The sequence below is a fragment of the Phyllostomus discolor genome, chromosome 5 (genome assembly GCF_004126475.2).
Source record: "Phyllostomus discolor isolate MPI-MPIP mPhyDis1 chromosome 5, mPhyDis1.pri.v3, whole genome shotgun sequence".
NCBI lineage: Eukaryota > Metazoa > Chordata > Mammalia > Chiroptera > Phyllostomidae > Phyllostomus > Phyllostomus discolor.
In genome coordinates this window covers 141,408,122-141,424,656 of record NC_040907.2, presented here as the reverse complement: position 1 = coordinate 141,424,656, position 16,535 = coordinate 141,408,122, and the positions used below count along the sequence as shown (strand labels likewise).

General features: G+C 36.0%; 1 protein-coding gene across 3 annotated transcripts in view; it reads left to right on the top strand.

Moving 5' to 3' along the window:
- PRKG1 (protein kinase cGMP-dependent 1) overlaps positions 1-16,535 on the top strand; it is a 1,342,121-nt gene that overhangs the window by 557,629 nt on the left and 767,957 nt on the right. For all 3 annotated transcript variants that reach the window (XM_036027548.1, XM_028511229.2, XM_028511228.2), the window contains exon 3: positions 13,250-13,363. In XM_036027548.1, the coding sequence (XP_035883441.1) occupies positions 13,250-13,363 (114 nt within the window). The remainder of the gene's footprint in view (positions 1-13,249; positions 13,364-16,535) is intronic.

Sequence of the window (16,535 nt, the reverse complement as noted above, 5' to 3'; positions counted from 1 at the left end):
AAAACTTCACATGCTTTTAAATATTTTAAGCCTATAAAAGTTCAGTAATAGAGTAGAAGAGTAATTAACATAAATGTGTTGAGAAAAAGTGTTTTTTCAATATGAAAGTATACTTTTATTTTTAATAATTTAGTGAGATGAGTGTTTTCTGATACTCAAGTAAAACTCTATATATTTATAGTTTTTATTTAAGCAGCATATCTAGTATATTTTCTTTTTCTTGGTGTCTCCCCTGTCCTTCCTATAAAATTACTTCCAAAGTGAGAGACAGACAAAATGGCCAGGAAGCCAATTGACATTAGTTGGCAAACAATGAGACGGGAACCACAATGTTAAATCTCTAACAAGTACTCAGACCAACTAGGATAACTTGTTTTGTTTGTGTGTTTGTTTATTTGTTTATTATCTTGATTCTTTTTACTCAACAATGTATCTTAACAATCACCTCATATTAGTAGGAACAAATCTACTTTGTTCATTTTAAAATTATATAGGTTTCCACTATACAATTCTATAATACATCATCGGTATATTGTATGGTGTGTTTACTACCCCAAGTCAAGTCTCCTTCCATCACCATTTATTCCCCCTATACCCTCTTCTACCTCCCCCCAAACCCTTTTCCCTGTGATAATCACCATACTGTGGTCTGTGTCCATGAGGAGTTTTGTTTTTTGTTTTTGTTCTTTTTGCTTAATCCCTTCACATTTTCACCCAACCCTACAACCCTGATCCCCTCAGATAGCTTTCAATCTGTTTCTATAAGTCTGTTCCTACTTTGTTTGTTAGTTTATTTTGTTCACTAGATTCCACATATGCATTAAGTCATATGGTGCTTGCCTTTCTCTGACCAACTTACTTCACTTATCAAAATGCTCTTCAGGTCCATCCATTCTGTCACAAAGGGTGAAATTTACTCCTTTCTTGTGGCTTAGGAGTATTCCATTGTGTAAATGTACAGATGGCCAATAGACATATGAAAAAAATGCTCAACATCACTAATCATCAGAGAGATGCAAATTAGAACCTCAATGAGATATCATCTCACACCTGTCAGAATGGCCATCATCAATAAATCAACAAACAACAAGCGCTGGTGAGGACGTGGAGAAAAGGGAAACTTTGTGCACTGTTGCTGGGAATGTGGGCTGGTGCAGCCACCGTGGAAAACATACAGAGTTACCTCAAAAAATTAAAAATAGATTTACCTTATGACCCAGCAATTTCACTGCTGGGAATATATCTGAAGGAACCTAAAACACTAATTCGAAAGAGTATATGCAACCCTGTGTTCACTGCAGCATTGTTTATAATAGCCAAGATTTGGAAGCAGCCCAAGAGTCCAGGCCAAGTGCAGATGAATGAATAAAAGAAGCTGTGGTACATTACCTTGTTTTGTTTTAAGCCTACTTTGACTTCTCCATCTTACACAAATTCTGGGCCATCAATGATAGTCATCAATACTAATTAAATTAAAAAAATTAGTTCACTAATACATGTGTATTTTTCATTCAGACATTAAATAATAAGACTGAACTACTAAGTCTAATAACTACCATAAATTCGAAGGAGTGACAAGCATGAACTATTTTTAAAGATACCTGAACAGCTGAACTGTCATAATATAATGTAATTTTTAATGGCAACATCATCACAGATATTATTAAACTAATATGGTTTGTTACTATCAAAATGCTACATTTCAATTAGAAGTTAGTAAAAATAATGATATATAAAAAAATTCACAGGTCCTCCCATTCCTGTTACATTAAGATCATAAAGTTTGACCTAGATCATAAAGTTTGAATAAGAGGATGACAGATGTGAAGATTCAGAGTCAGTTTAATTTAGGGAAGATCCCAGTTTGGAAAGACTGGATGCAATGCTAAGAATTTGACTTTTGATACCAAAGAAATTAGTGTGAATTTCTTAGCAAGGGAGTAGTTTGTCTGGATAATACTCAAGGGAGAGGATTCTATTCTCTTTCTGTGTAATTTGTTGGCGGAGAATCCAGGGAAGAAACTAGGTCAGTTGTGAACAAGGGCTTAAGGTAGTTTTAGTTAAGAAATAAAAATAATTGGATGGGTTAAGTGTGCTGATGGTAAGAAGTATTTGTAGTTATTGACTGCATGACTCAAAGATGGTTGTGGTATCAGTAGTTGTAGAGAAATTCAGAAGGGTTTGGTGGAAATTTTGGAAGGAAAATGCAGTCACACGTGGTGAAAAGTATTGATGTGGATATCCTAAAGGGAGTAGGAAAGAGATCATTTGGAGAATGAGATGCCAAAGCATTTTTGATTCTTAGCATTCATTTGAACAATTACTGTGTGCCTGTGCTAGGTCCTTGATATTTTAGCAACTTAATTGAGATGTTGAAGGAACTCAAAAAGAGGCTTTGGCTAGAAACAAATGATAAAGATTTATTCAAGGGTCTTAGGGTTTGCAAACCAGAAACATACTAGGCAAAAAACAAAAACAAACAAACAGAAAAAAAAAAAAACACTGAAGTGTTCTGAAGGAAAAAAAAAGCTAAGAGTTCTTATACCAAAAAAAGCATTTTTGAGAATAATTAGTCTTTCATTCTTTGCCCTAGAATAGGTCCAAGGTATGTCCAAGGTAGTCAGATGCCAGGTGGTGTGGAGGACAGGTGTCAGGACATCGGCTCACGTCCGGTGTTCTGGATGGTAGATGTCAGGTGAATGTGAGGCAGTCTGGATACATGTGTCCTGCAGGGAGTTATCTGGGGGTCTGATGTATGTCCAGGCCTTGACCCACAATGAACTAAAGTAATGTGTGTCTAGGCATTGGCCCAGGACTGCAAAGTTCAATAGTTTAAGTTTCCGGGCTAGGACAAGAACAGAATTGTTTCCTCAGCCTCAATTTACCAGACTACGATAGTTTAGCAGCTTGACTATAGTGACCCCAATTTATTTCTTCACTCTGTTCCTCACACATAATATTGACATCCCAAACAAGTTACCTATTTAAGGTGTTCGGTGGCTTTTGGTATATTCACAAAGTGTGCATTCACACCACAGTCAAAATTAGAACGTTTTCATTACCCCCATAAGAAACCCTGTGCCCTATGCCATCATTCCTCCAGGCCATAGGCAACCATTCATCTACTTTCTAGATTTGTCTGTTCTGGACATTGCATATACATGGAATCATACAGTATGTGGTCCTTATGACTGGCTTCTTTCACTTAGCATGTTTTCAATGTTCATTCATATTGTAGCATGTATCACTTCATTCCTTATTATGGCTGGATAATATTCTACATTTTGTTTATCCACTTATCAACTGGTGAACTCTTTATGCGTTATTTTATTCTGCCATTTTCCCTTTTTTCCAACTAGAGGGGTGAATGGCAAATTTTTTCACCCTGTTTCTCTTGTTAAATGAGGTGGAATCCGATTAATATGTTTGCTCTCGGTGGTACAAGAAAACAATGGTCATCGTCTCTGTATAGGGGGTAAATGTCAAACCAAATCCTCTCACTTCTAACCTGCCACAGACCATTGGTACAACTGCTTTTGAGAGTGTAAGTTCAAAAGCATTCTGTTTCATCTTTTTATACCTGTGCAGGCTATTTTGCAAGGTGTGTAGTTATCCTTTGTTTCTGTCTTTATTCTTTCTCTGCTTGTTTTTAATACCATGAAGGCAGATGAGTGATTACTGTACATTCTGGAGAATCCTAACCACTTGTAGAGGCAAAACAATATGTGTCACCTCAAGCACAGATAGTTTAAACTGTCAGAGAAAAATCCTGGGTGTGAGATATTATTGCACTATAAGAATACCAAAATACTTTTAATAAATGGAGTGAGAAATTTATTTTAATCATTTTATTTTTCTTCTTCTGGACTACATGGGCAATGTTATTAAAATGAAATTCTGAGCTTTTCCCACAAATGTGATCACTGTAGCCATCATTTTCACTAACATCCCAATTATTCACCAGTGAGTATGTACTAACCTCCTACTGTTTACAACCAGACACTGCAGGAATTAAATGATTGCCTCTTCAGTTAGTTTAGTGAATACTAATATTTGTAGAGAGTCATCACCCACCAAACTCTCTCCCCTATGAATCCTGTTAATATTCAGATATGAATCCTATGTTGTCCCTCTCACACTGATGCAGAACCTGTGTGCCCAAAGTTCTGATCTGTCAAAGCGGTGAGCACCAATATACCAGCTTAGAACTTCTCATTTCAAAACTTCTTCTGCCCCCCAAGAATCCCATTATGAACCTAAACAAAGGTGACCTCATCTTTGATTGAAGCAACATCTCTTGTCCTAACCTTTGCAGACTTAGCTAAACCTGTAGTGAGTTCCCAGTAAGTTCCTTCCTGTGAAAAGACTGGTGTCCTCCCCTAAAATATCTGCAAGTTCTTGAGTCTTTAGTTTCTTGTAATTACATAATTATTTCCAGATCTCCTGCTTTTCAACTCCCTATTATCACTCCTTCACTTCCTTGCCTCCCTGTTCTTCGATATACCCAAGCAGTGAATCATCCTCATGCTTTCATCTTCCCCCAAACCCATCACATGAGAAATGAGTGGGAGGCATACCAATTTGGAGAGAAAGATAGCACATTAATTCTGGTAACACATAACTGAATATCCTATATTAAACATCCCTTTTTACTAAAGTCCTGGCTTTCCCACTGGCCTCTTCCTCTGCAACTTACACCTTCTTGCTCATCTCCTTTCCCCTCCACTCCCTTTGCCCATTTTTTACTCTACTCCTTCCCACTCCTAAATTTTATGAACCAAGACCTGGAGGCCTCCCTCACCCTCCTTAAAACTACTTATCAAAGTATTTTTTTCTAAAAAAAAAATGAAATTTCTTCAAGAATTACTTTTAACCTACATAATCTTTATCTTGCTACATGCATTATCTAACTAAATCATCATGACCCCATGCAATAAAATATGATTATCTCAAGTGTGTAGTGAGGTCATTGAGGCAAAGAGAGTTAAATAACTTGTACAAGATCCCACAGTTGGTGCTAGAAGCAGGACTTCATATTCTCAAGGATGTCTGGAAAAAAAAGACTGCCATTCTAACATCAGTAGGATATCCTTGCAAGTTTTGCTTCAAAAATTTCTGTAATCACTTCTATTTCTGGTGACATCTGCTGGGGAAAATTCAGTAAAGTAGCTTTGTACCTTCATTCAATCTGATAACAACATTGTTTCCTTAAGTATAACAACCTGGTGTTAACTTTTTTTTAGGTAGCTATTTACATCTGGTGGAGGTTAAAATAACACAGTGGAAGGCAACATTTTCTCTTTAAATGTATTTTTTATGTGCATAGGTTTACTTTACACCAGGGTTCCTCAATTCTGGCACTACTTACACTTTGGGGTACGTAATGCTTTCTGTGCTGTGGGGGCTGCCCTGTGCACTGTGGGACATTGAGCAGCATTCCTGGCCTCTGCCCTCTAGATGCCAGTAGAACCTTCCTAGTTCTGACAATGCAGAAATGTCTACAGACAGGCTTAATTATCCCATTGGATTAAAATTGTCCCCAGTTGAGAACCATTGTGTCACATCATAAATTCTCCAGTACTTAATATTAAAACATAGCAAAAACAAAATTAACATAATAAATGCCCGCAAGTCTTGTTATTCACCTGTCATGAAGGAAAAACAGAAATAGCCATTCATGGGTTAGGCTAAATGAAGGTGCTCATGTGCTGTAGAAACAATAGAGCAACAGTACATTGCACATTGCTGAAATTAAGCTTAAAAAACTTAATTGAGATGATTAAATGACCATTTATTCAGGGAATGATTAGTCTATTTCCCATTCCTTTCCTCTGTGTGCATCTCCTCTCTGCCTGGTCTTTAACTTTCCTCACCACTAAAAATTGAATAAAGTCCACAGATATTTGTCCAGTGCGTTTGTAGACTTCTAAGTGCTAGGATTTCAAAACATGACATGTATCAGGAGTACAATCATGATGTTTGTCAAGTCCTTCCAGAATCCTGTTCATGTTAAATGGTTGAGCATCTACAGGAGGTTCAGCACATTCTCTACTCCTTAAATATCTCCAAGGACAGAGGGCTGCTATGTATATTCCTCTTTCTAGACTTTCATTCTGATGGTTCAGATGATTCTGTATATCCCGAATGCTTAGATCTTAGTGAGTTTCCTATTATAGGTTTCCTTTGTGGACATATTTATATGCCCTACGACCTTAGAGTTAGAAACCAAAAATAAAAGGGGAGTGGATTTCAAGTATCTTGACGTGTATGTTAATCTCTCCCTCTCTCTCTCTCTCTCTCTGTCTCTCCTCTGTCCTCTCTCTTCTCTCTTTTCAATTCAGGATACCTCATACAGTTTTTATTCTCTTATTACCACTATAACCAAGGTTTCATTTTATATTTAATATATATTATAATTAATGCAATAAAAAATTGTGTCAAACACGTTCAGAGCAGTCATGAACAGAAGGGAAATTAGATTTGGTTTATTGATGGAAAAAATAACAAAGATCTTCACTCATGCAGCTTCAACCTCAACTAACCTCTTACACCTCAGATTCTGCTTCATTTCATTTGGAAAACAGTACTTTCATGCTTTTTAATAATTATTGTTATGATGAAATCAAAGAAATATGACTTTTTTGAATAGGAAGCTTGGTGTTCATTAAAGTAATATAAGAATCTGATAGTTAAAGAAAATATAATGATAACATGAATAATTTAGGAAAAAGTACCTACTGCAAATGTTTATGTCTAATGAGAAAATAATAAGCAAATTGCATACGCAGCTGGAATTGGGTAAAGCAAACTTTTGAAGGAATACTTAACACTAAAACAGAGCAATTTTTCACATGCTTTTATTCAATGCCCATAGAATGATTTTCAATCATCAAGATTAACACTTTATCTAAGGAATGGGAATTTAGATCTAGAAAGTCCATATTCATTTGGATCTGAAAGCACTTTTAAACAGCAAATTGATAAGGTGCTGACACACTGCAGTTCTTAAATCTAAGAATCCTGAATCACCAATTCAAATGAACTTATGCACCCCTATGTTCATAGCTGTGCTATATACAATAGCCAAGTTCTGAGTGACCATCAGTAGATCCGTGGATCAAAAAAATGTGATACATTTTACAGTGGAATACTACACAGCAGAAAGAAAGAAGTACGTTTTCCTACAGCACGGATGGAACTGGAGAGCATTATGCTAAGTGAAATAAGCCAGTCAGTGAAAGATAAATTCCATATGATCTCAGCTACAAGAAGAATCTGATGAACAAAGTAAATGAATGAACAAAATAGAACCACAGGCATGGGAACATGGAACACATGGAACAGACTGACAGTGACCAGAGGGGAGCAGGGAGGAGGATAATGGTGGAAAGAAGGGAAAGGGACCAAAGAACATGTATGAATGACCCACGGACATGGACCACAGTGAGGGAATTGACTGTGGGGCAGTGGGTAGGATTGGCAAAGGGGGAAAAATTAGGACAACTGTGACAGAATAATAATAAACAATGATTAAAAGAAACAGACTTGCATCTTACAGTTAAGCCATCCTTTTCTTTCTTATATAGGCTTAAGGAAGACATATATAAGTGACTGACAAGAAGGTTTGTAGGGCAGATTTAAGAATATAATCTGTTCCTGGTCATTGATTGGCTTTTCCCTCTAGTTAGCCCATAGCTGTCTCATCAGTTTCTTCTTTCTTCCCCAGATGACTGCACCCCAATATAAAATGACCTTGCAAGGCAAGTCTGATATAAAAGTATTCCAAATCTGTGAAGATATCAAAGCGTAGGTCCTAAAAATTCTCAGCACAAGACAAAAAATAATATACTTCTTTTTTGTATCTATATGATTCATATTAACTAAATTCATTGTGGTAATCATTTATCAAAATATATAAGTGAAGCCTTACACCTTAAAACATGTACAGTGTTGTATGTCAATTATATCTAAATAAAACTGAAAAGTGGTCCTGGCCAGGTGGCTCAGTTGGTTGGAGCATCATCCCACACACCAAAAGGTTAAGAATTTGATCTTTGATGAGGGCACATACCTAGGTTGTGTGTTCAGTCCCCAGTTGGGCACATATGGGCGATGACTAATTGTTTCTTGCTTACACTGATGTTTTTCTCTCTCCCTTCCTCTCTCTCTAAAATCAGTAAGCATATCCTCAGGTGGGAATAAAAATGAAAGATGACGAATAAGAAAGAAAGCAGACCTGTAAATGAACCCACCTCTTGTAATTAATACATCCATACTGATGCCAATGGAGCTCAAATACATGATTTTAAATTTGATTCAATCTAACAACTAGAGTAACCCTTGAGTGAGAATACATAATGTAAAGGATGTGGTCTCAGACCTACGAAATCCTGAAAGTATAGTCATCAAACAGATTTGATTGGAAAAGGCACGGGAGGCCTTATCTGGATGGGATCTTTGATATAACACTTGTCTGCCTTTGATGTTCAGTTGAGTTGTCCTGAGTATTCCAACCAAGACTATTGGAAGTGTGCACAGTGTTTATAATGAGATTATTGCCAGTCATTCTATTTCAGCCTGCCAGTAATAAATCTCTAAGCTGATTGGCCTTATTATGAAAGTTCTTATGGCACAAATCCACAGGTTAATGAAAAACCCATAAAAATTAAGCCAGGAGATTCTGGGTCTCCTTGTAAACACAATCTCTTCTTTTATTTATAAGGTCTACTGATTCTAATACAGAATATCTAAATGTGGTATGTGACTGTGGTGCCAAACAGCAGGGGGTAGGCTAATTGTTGCTCAAAGTGGCAAGATTTAGGACTTATGACTCAGCTCATTCCAGATCATAAATGGGCATATGGTAAGTGAAATAGAATTAAAAAAATACATTCAAGTTACTGTGATACAGCTTTTAGTTAGTCATGCCAACGGTAGGAGTGACAAAAGAGCTAAATGAAACTATAAATGAACCTTATTTCAACCAACTGTTCCAACAGTTCTCATGCAAACAACTTTCACAATTTAGCGAAATCTAAATAAGAATGATTTGAATGCTTCTTTGCTTTTCTTCCCTGGTGGAGATTGTGCATAGTAAAAATAACACCAAGATACTATCACATTGAAAAAAAAGCAAAAGTGAATAAGAAGAGAAGAAGCAGAATATATAGATTAACCTTACTTTGAAATATTATTAGTTCTCCAAATAACAATTCTAGTAACCTCTAGTCAGCGTTTGGTCAGGGAAAATCATGGAAAACATCTGGAATTTTAGTAGGATGTTCTAAAAATATCTTTCAGCCACTCTTAAAAAACTTGATTTGAAATCTAACATATTTGAAAATTAAACTGAAGTATTAAAACAGCCATGAATACATGATGATCAATCTCTTCTTCTTCTTTAAAGAAATATAAGTTAATTAATCAGTGTTGACCTGAAGTAAGCTCATCAAAATGCACCCCTAAAGTGAATAATAAATTGTCATTACATAGAAACCTCCAAGTATGACCTGTTTCTACACTGATGTAAGCCTCTGAGGAAAGCATGCTACATATGTTTTACCTGCATTCCTCCCATCCCAGCCAAAATAACCACACACGGCCCTACCTACTACTTTCTATGCAAATAGAGTCCATTCAAAACAAACCTTGGAGGTAACCACAGAGTAGAAAGAGTCTAAGGTGAGGGCAGTGGCTTTAAGATGGCCCTAATACTCTAAATCAAGTTAATTAGGTGACAATAAGGGTCACTGAGTGTATGAGTCAAGTTTTAACTGTCTTACTCTTAGTTTTCTTTAGTGGATCACACAGACCATATTTGGAAATCATTTATAAATGTACAATCACTTCTAATTTTGCTTCAAGGTTAGTTTCTGGCATAGTAAATGAGCTTAACCAAATTCACATTTCACATCAATAACTTACTGGGCTCTTGGGAATCAGAATGTTTCTAAATGTCTCTGAGAGAGCTCTCATCACGGCCGTGTGCACACATAACTTCCTCTGTAGCAGCGAGCCATGCTGCCTGTCCAGATGACTCCGGATTCCCGCAATGGGTGTGAGGAAGGGTACATGATCAAATTACCATGCAGGGAAATATTTGCAAACACTATGCTTCCATTTATCATTGAAATCTTTCTGTTGTTTAAAAAAAATACAGCACCTTTGAACAATTCTTATCAGATCCCTTACTTCCTTGGCTATTGTGAATGTATTGAATCTTTAGTGTTTAACTTAACCTGGAAAATATGTTTTACATCTAAGTTTCGATTTCCAAATGCAATTTGTTTGAGCAAGTCTTGATTTTTTACTGTTCTAATTACTATTGAATACAACCTTCTGTTACCAACACTAATTACATATATAATTATTTCTATCTTTTTAAAAAATGAGTTAGACATGAAAAAATTAGGCAAATATAGGTCAGGAAAATGAGTTGGAACCAGAAGTAAGCTTATGCATAAATTTCAGACCCCAGGGTCATACAGTCTGGCTGTGAGCCCTCCAGAGGTCACATGAGAAATGGAAACATGATCAGTTAATAAGTTAAAACAGATCAGTGTTGTATGATCACAGTTTTTCAGGGAAGTAAGAGGCAGCAGCACCTAGCAGAGGGTCATTGTGGTGGGGGAACATTAACAACTTCCCAGAAAGAGGAAGTTTCTGAGTTTCATTAATTAGTATTGATAGGGCAGGTCCACAGGCTTCCTTTTAGACCTCAAGTACAAGTGCTGATGTTTCTTCTTGTCATTTATTTATGCTGGCTATTGGTTGAGAAGGTGTGGCCCTCAAACAGTGCTGCAAGATTCTGAGTGGTGGTCCTATTCCTGTGGGTCCCTTTCCCCTAAAGACTTTTAACTATGGAAGCCAAAGAGGGAAGCAGACTTGTACAAGTTATGTATGGAAGTTCCTTAGGCTTTCTTTATTTTGCTTTTAGTTTTATTAATATAAGTGAAGCTAGAGCTTCAAGTCAAAAAATTTTTGTTATAGTTGCTAAAGCAATAATACAGGGCAATAATACAGCTGTAAACCTACTTCTGTCCCAGCCTGTGTATCAAATGTTGGTTAAACATTTGTGCTCCAAGTATGGCTAACTTGATTGCTTAGACATAGCCAGCTATGGAAGAGTACAAAGCTATTTTATTGTACAAGTAGATCAGTGTGGTTTCTTAAGATTCTAGCTCCTTTTTTGGGTGTGATAAGAGATTTGAACCTAAAAGTGCTCAACTCCCCCCTCCCCCACCCAGTGGAGAAAGAATCCGAAAGGATACTTTCTCCATTTAAAAAACAAAAACCTGTTACTCTACATGAACTTTGTTTGGTTCCTGTGATATTATGTTTTGGTGTAATCTAATAAGCCCTACCTCCTTTTAAATGATAAGAAACAAATATAGTGAAAGTAATACCAATCATAAGAGCTAGTATTCATTGATCAATTGCTATATGCCAGGAACTGTGCTAAGCATTGTACCTGCTTTATCTCATTTCATTTTATCTCATTGAGATAGGTGCTTTTCTTTTATCCACATCGTTAATTGAGAAATTGAGACATACAGAAATTAACAACTTGCCCAAGGCTAGTGAGGAATCAATAAGAGAACCAGAATTCAACACCTGGTCTGACTTCAAACAACAAATAAATTTCTTAACCATGTTATATTTTGAGCCTATCTTTCATTTTTGAGTGGCAGATGAAATTTCTAAGGGAAAAGGCTTGTCATTGGAATAAAGGCAGGAATGTTATGGAAGAATCTCAAACTTATGAAAATATGAATTTACTGGGATGATTTTGATTTACCTATCAAGAAAAGAGTGCTTTTTCCTGCAGCAGTCAAGGAGTAAGGCATGGGGAAAAAAGACTATGTGAATAGCCAGGTCTATATAAGTATTTCCAAACCTTTTGAGTTGTTGAATATATTCATGCTTGAATGCTTGTTTGCACACAGAAGGGACATGCACACAGTTCAAGGGTAGTTGAATAGATTTTGTGCGGAATTTTATCCTGACTACTGCAGAATTTTCTCTCCACTGATAACATTTAAATGAACTGGATTTTCAGATAGAACACAGTCGTCTGACATGGATGAACTTTTTTGAAAAGATTTTTTTAATATTTAAGATTTTACTTCAATAGGTGTTTGAAAAAATAAATTAGCACATCAACCTTGTGCTTTTGTAGATATTATTGCTTAGATAAAACTAGATTGATTTTTAAAAGAAGGGAGTGATTTTAAAGCCCAAGCTCTAATGATTTAAATATTACGGAAAGCACACAGATAAAGGGACACTTGTGAAGCTGATGCATGAAGGCCTGGAGTCTGCAAAATAAACTTGGTAGCTTTGGCGCCTTTCAGTCACGAACTCCTGACAAGCATTAGCCTTTTCTTGTGTAGAGTGTGGGCAAATAACTTGGAGAAATAAAAGAACAAGAAGATTAAGTCTAGTCTAGATTGTTACTTTTTATTTCTCTCTTTGTGTTAGGTGATAGAATTTCTTGTGTACTTTGCTATGACTTTTTTTTTTTAAAAAACTTTGTTTATTTCCCTCATGAATAGCATTTTCCTTCCTTCAGGTAACAATGTATATCCAGTGTAGAGCGCTTCTTCAGCTTTTCCCTCCTGTACCATTTCATTCTCCAGGGCCTTTGTGGAACATAAACATTCCTAGTGTCTCTTTCCTTCCCTCAACCCTTGCTGTTTGTTCTTCCTTTACAGCCAACGTGGCAGGGCTGGGAAGCAGATAAAACAGCCTTGCTCAAGTCAGATAAGATGTTTAAAAATAAAAGATACCATAAGCTACAATTAAGGAATGCCCAAGGGTCAAAGTAATCTCTCATTCCATAATAGTGGCCTTATTCAAATGAGAATTTTCAAGTATGAAGTGTGCTGTAGGAAATGTACCCACTTATTGCATTTTTCTTTCAGATTCAAAATGACATTAAAATGGAAGTTAACATAGTTTTCTAATATCACATTTGGAATGATTCGATATATTTACATTTTTTGCTTGCATCTCTTTCTGGAGTTTCCTTTTGGTCTCATCTCAAACCTTATCTGTGATTAATTTAAGGAGGAATATATCTATTTTATTTCATTTCTTGCATTACATCTTGATGATGATTTTGTTTTAATTGGTAACTGCTTTGCGTTTTTAAAAATGAGCCTAGTACTCCTCATTGCATATTGAAAAATTAACAAATAAAATGAAACATAAAGGAAAATTAAAATAATATGTTTTTCCTTCTTTTCAGATGGTAAAGTTGAAGTTACAAAAGAAGGTGTGAAGCTGTGCACCATGGGCCCAGGCAAAGTGTTCGGGGAGTTGGCTATTCTTTACAACTGTACCCGGACAGCGACCGTCAAGAGTAAGACTTTAATTTTTCATATACTCCCAGTGCCTTCCTTCCCTAGACCTGTGAGATGGTCATTAAGGTGCTTCTTGATTGAATCTTTGTGAGTTTATTAAAATCCATATTCTAATTTTTGCTTTGAAATATAGTCAATATGTTTGTTTTCCTACTAAAGGATGATTGTTAATCAGTTTGCTAATATAACTTAAATTTCATTGCTGACTTATGAAAAGTATTTTTTAATTTGGAATTTTTATAAAATTACAAGTTACAAAATGATATAATTTCATAAATTAAAATTGAACAGGGGCAAAACCTTTTTCTTTTCCTACCTTTAAAGCCTCAGAATCATATTTAAATAATTTTTATATATCTGCTATTTTGGTTTACATTCACCACATAAATGCTACTTGTTCATTCAGTAGTTTAGAAAAATTAAGAGGAGAAATGTTCATCGTATTCAAACATCGAGTGAGATATATCCTGAATTCTAAAACTGCTTTTGAGTATATTCTTGTCTTCAGCTGCTCATCAAGCTCTCTATTATAGCCATTTTCTTTTCTACTGATTAAGCTTATTTTAAATCAGGGCAATAAAGCAGCTTGTTTCCCTAATTTTACATATATGTGTATATATGATTTCTCTAGCAACTTTTATTTCTCAGTGGCAGCTGCAATAGTTCGAGAGGCAAAAATGTTTCAGACACTCCTTCCTGGCTGCAGGAGGTAACATGTGCAGGAGGAACAGAGTTGCCTGCTGATGCCAGCAGTGGAGGACCCATTTGACCTTTAGACAGACATGCATATTTCATGCTCAAAAAGTTCTTCTGCTACCTTGTTTTGTGGAGGATAGCAATCACAAGTTGCTTTGATTCGGTTGTGCCATTAAAAAACTCTACTGGAAAAATGACGTTGATAATATCAACTAGTGTTATTTGGATAGCATGGGCGATTTTGTGTATTCTTTTTTTCTCTCAGAAGTATGGCAGTGATTGACAATATGACATTGACACTCAGGTTGTAAAGAACTTAAGAATGCATGGCCAGCTAGAGTTCTAGAAATTATCCTACATGCCTTCTTAGTGAATTCACCTGTTATTTTCATTATAGTTGAGGCCCTTAGAAGGTGAGCCCTTCTTGGCACTTGATTCTTGATCTCTAAATGCATAGAATGCTTTTGATGGATGGGCACCACTGAGTTTTTATGTCACGTGATTATTTAATGACATAACTCAAGGAATAACGAAGAGCAATGAGCCATGACAGATTCTGCCAGAACCATAGCTCACTGAAAAAGTGCCTTAACTAGGAAAGAGAATAGTCATGACTCCATCATATGAACAGATTTTACTATCATACTGCATTTTCATGAGAAATACATTCCTTTTAGGGCAAAAAAAAAAACACCCCAGAGTATTTTGATTAAACAGGCTTTCTCAGAATTGTTAATAGTAATTTTCTCCATTTAAAAATATTAAAAATTTAAAAATATTTCAGCCTGTATATTGCTCATTTAACCTAATTAAAACTACAGAATTTCCAAAGGTCAGTTGGTTAGTTATAAAGGTCAGCATGTCACTTAACTTATGAATAATTCAAAATTCAATACTGAATTATAATGAAAGCAATATTTTAAATAGACTCAATAACATTTAATAAATTTTACAGCAAAATATTTTTCATAAGTAAATGCTTTGCCTTGTAAAAATCAACTGTCTTATTAGGATCCTACAAATGGTGTTAATCTGGATAGCCTCTATTGTACTCGTGTTTGATAAATGTAAATGGACAATATGCATCTAATTCAACAAGAAGGAACTGGGTGTTAAATGAAAACTATAATCCCAACATTTGGGGGTCAAAATATCATTTATTAATGGAAATTAGTGATGGAGTATATTCTTTAATACAGAGTCGGATATGTGTCAAATACGTGTGTGTTTCTTTATAGCGCTTACCTATGATGTGGACGATGTACTTGAGAAAAAAGCCTAGAGCTGATGGTGTACAAATAAAATTTATAGGTGAAAAGGTTTTGTGTGTGAGCAAAGAAAAATATCTACTGGCGACACTTCCTTCTGAATGTTGTATGAGAACTTATACAACATTACTTGCAGCCCAGGACCATTTTGTCCTATCTCCTATACCATCCTTATTTTATACTGTACTCATGACTGTAGTCCCTACATATTAAGCTTATGTTCAAACTGTACCCCAGGCTGATGACTTTATAAATCTGATTAGCTTTATAAATTCTAAATCCACTGTGGGTGCTGCTTTTGCCAAATTATTACAATCTATGCTATCATACTCGTTACATGTGATGTTTTAAAGTATCCTTACATGGCTTTTTAGATCTGGTCATTTCTCAGGATTCAAGATTGTGCTGATTCGTGTCCATTTCTTCTTAGTGATGGTTTCCCCAGTGGTGACTGTGTGCAGTGACGTTCAGAATGGATTCACCTGCTTGAGTGTGACAGTCTAATCCTGAGGGCACTGCCGTTCCCACTCAGCGGCTCCTCCCTTCATGCTTGTTTTTGTTTTTTCCTCGCTTACCTGGGCTGGCAACTCCCTTTCCCCGAACACTGCCCATTTTCGTATATAATCAAAAAGGTCAATGATTCCTTTCTACTTTGTTTCTCCCTAGTTCAGCCTGAAATGTTAATGTTTTTTTTTAAATTGAGGTTATTGCAGTGGCATGGTTCACAAAATCATATAGTGTACAACTCAGTAAAACATTATCTGCACACTGCATCGTGTGCCCCTTGCCCCAAGCAGAGTCTCTTTCCACCCGCATATCCCCCCACCCTTTCCCACCTCCACCTAATGCCACCACCTTTTCTCTGGCTATCATATACTGTCATCTTTGTGGGAAAATATATATATATATATATATATATTTTTTTTTTGGCTAATTCCTTCACCTTCTTTCATCCAGTCCCTCAACCCCCTTCCCATCTGAAATTTTAATGCACTTTTAATCTCACAGTCTTAACTAAATTCTAGGTGGCATTGAAGGGCTCTTTAATGTAAATGAGTAGTTTCTTGTTTAACACAGCACTTTTTGAAATTATATTAGGCCACGAATAAATTCCAGTGACTTCCTGTGCCAATGAATGTGATCCTAACACCTGTAGGCTTTCTTTAATTTAGAATATAGAAAATAGCTTTATTTTTTTAGGCATTAT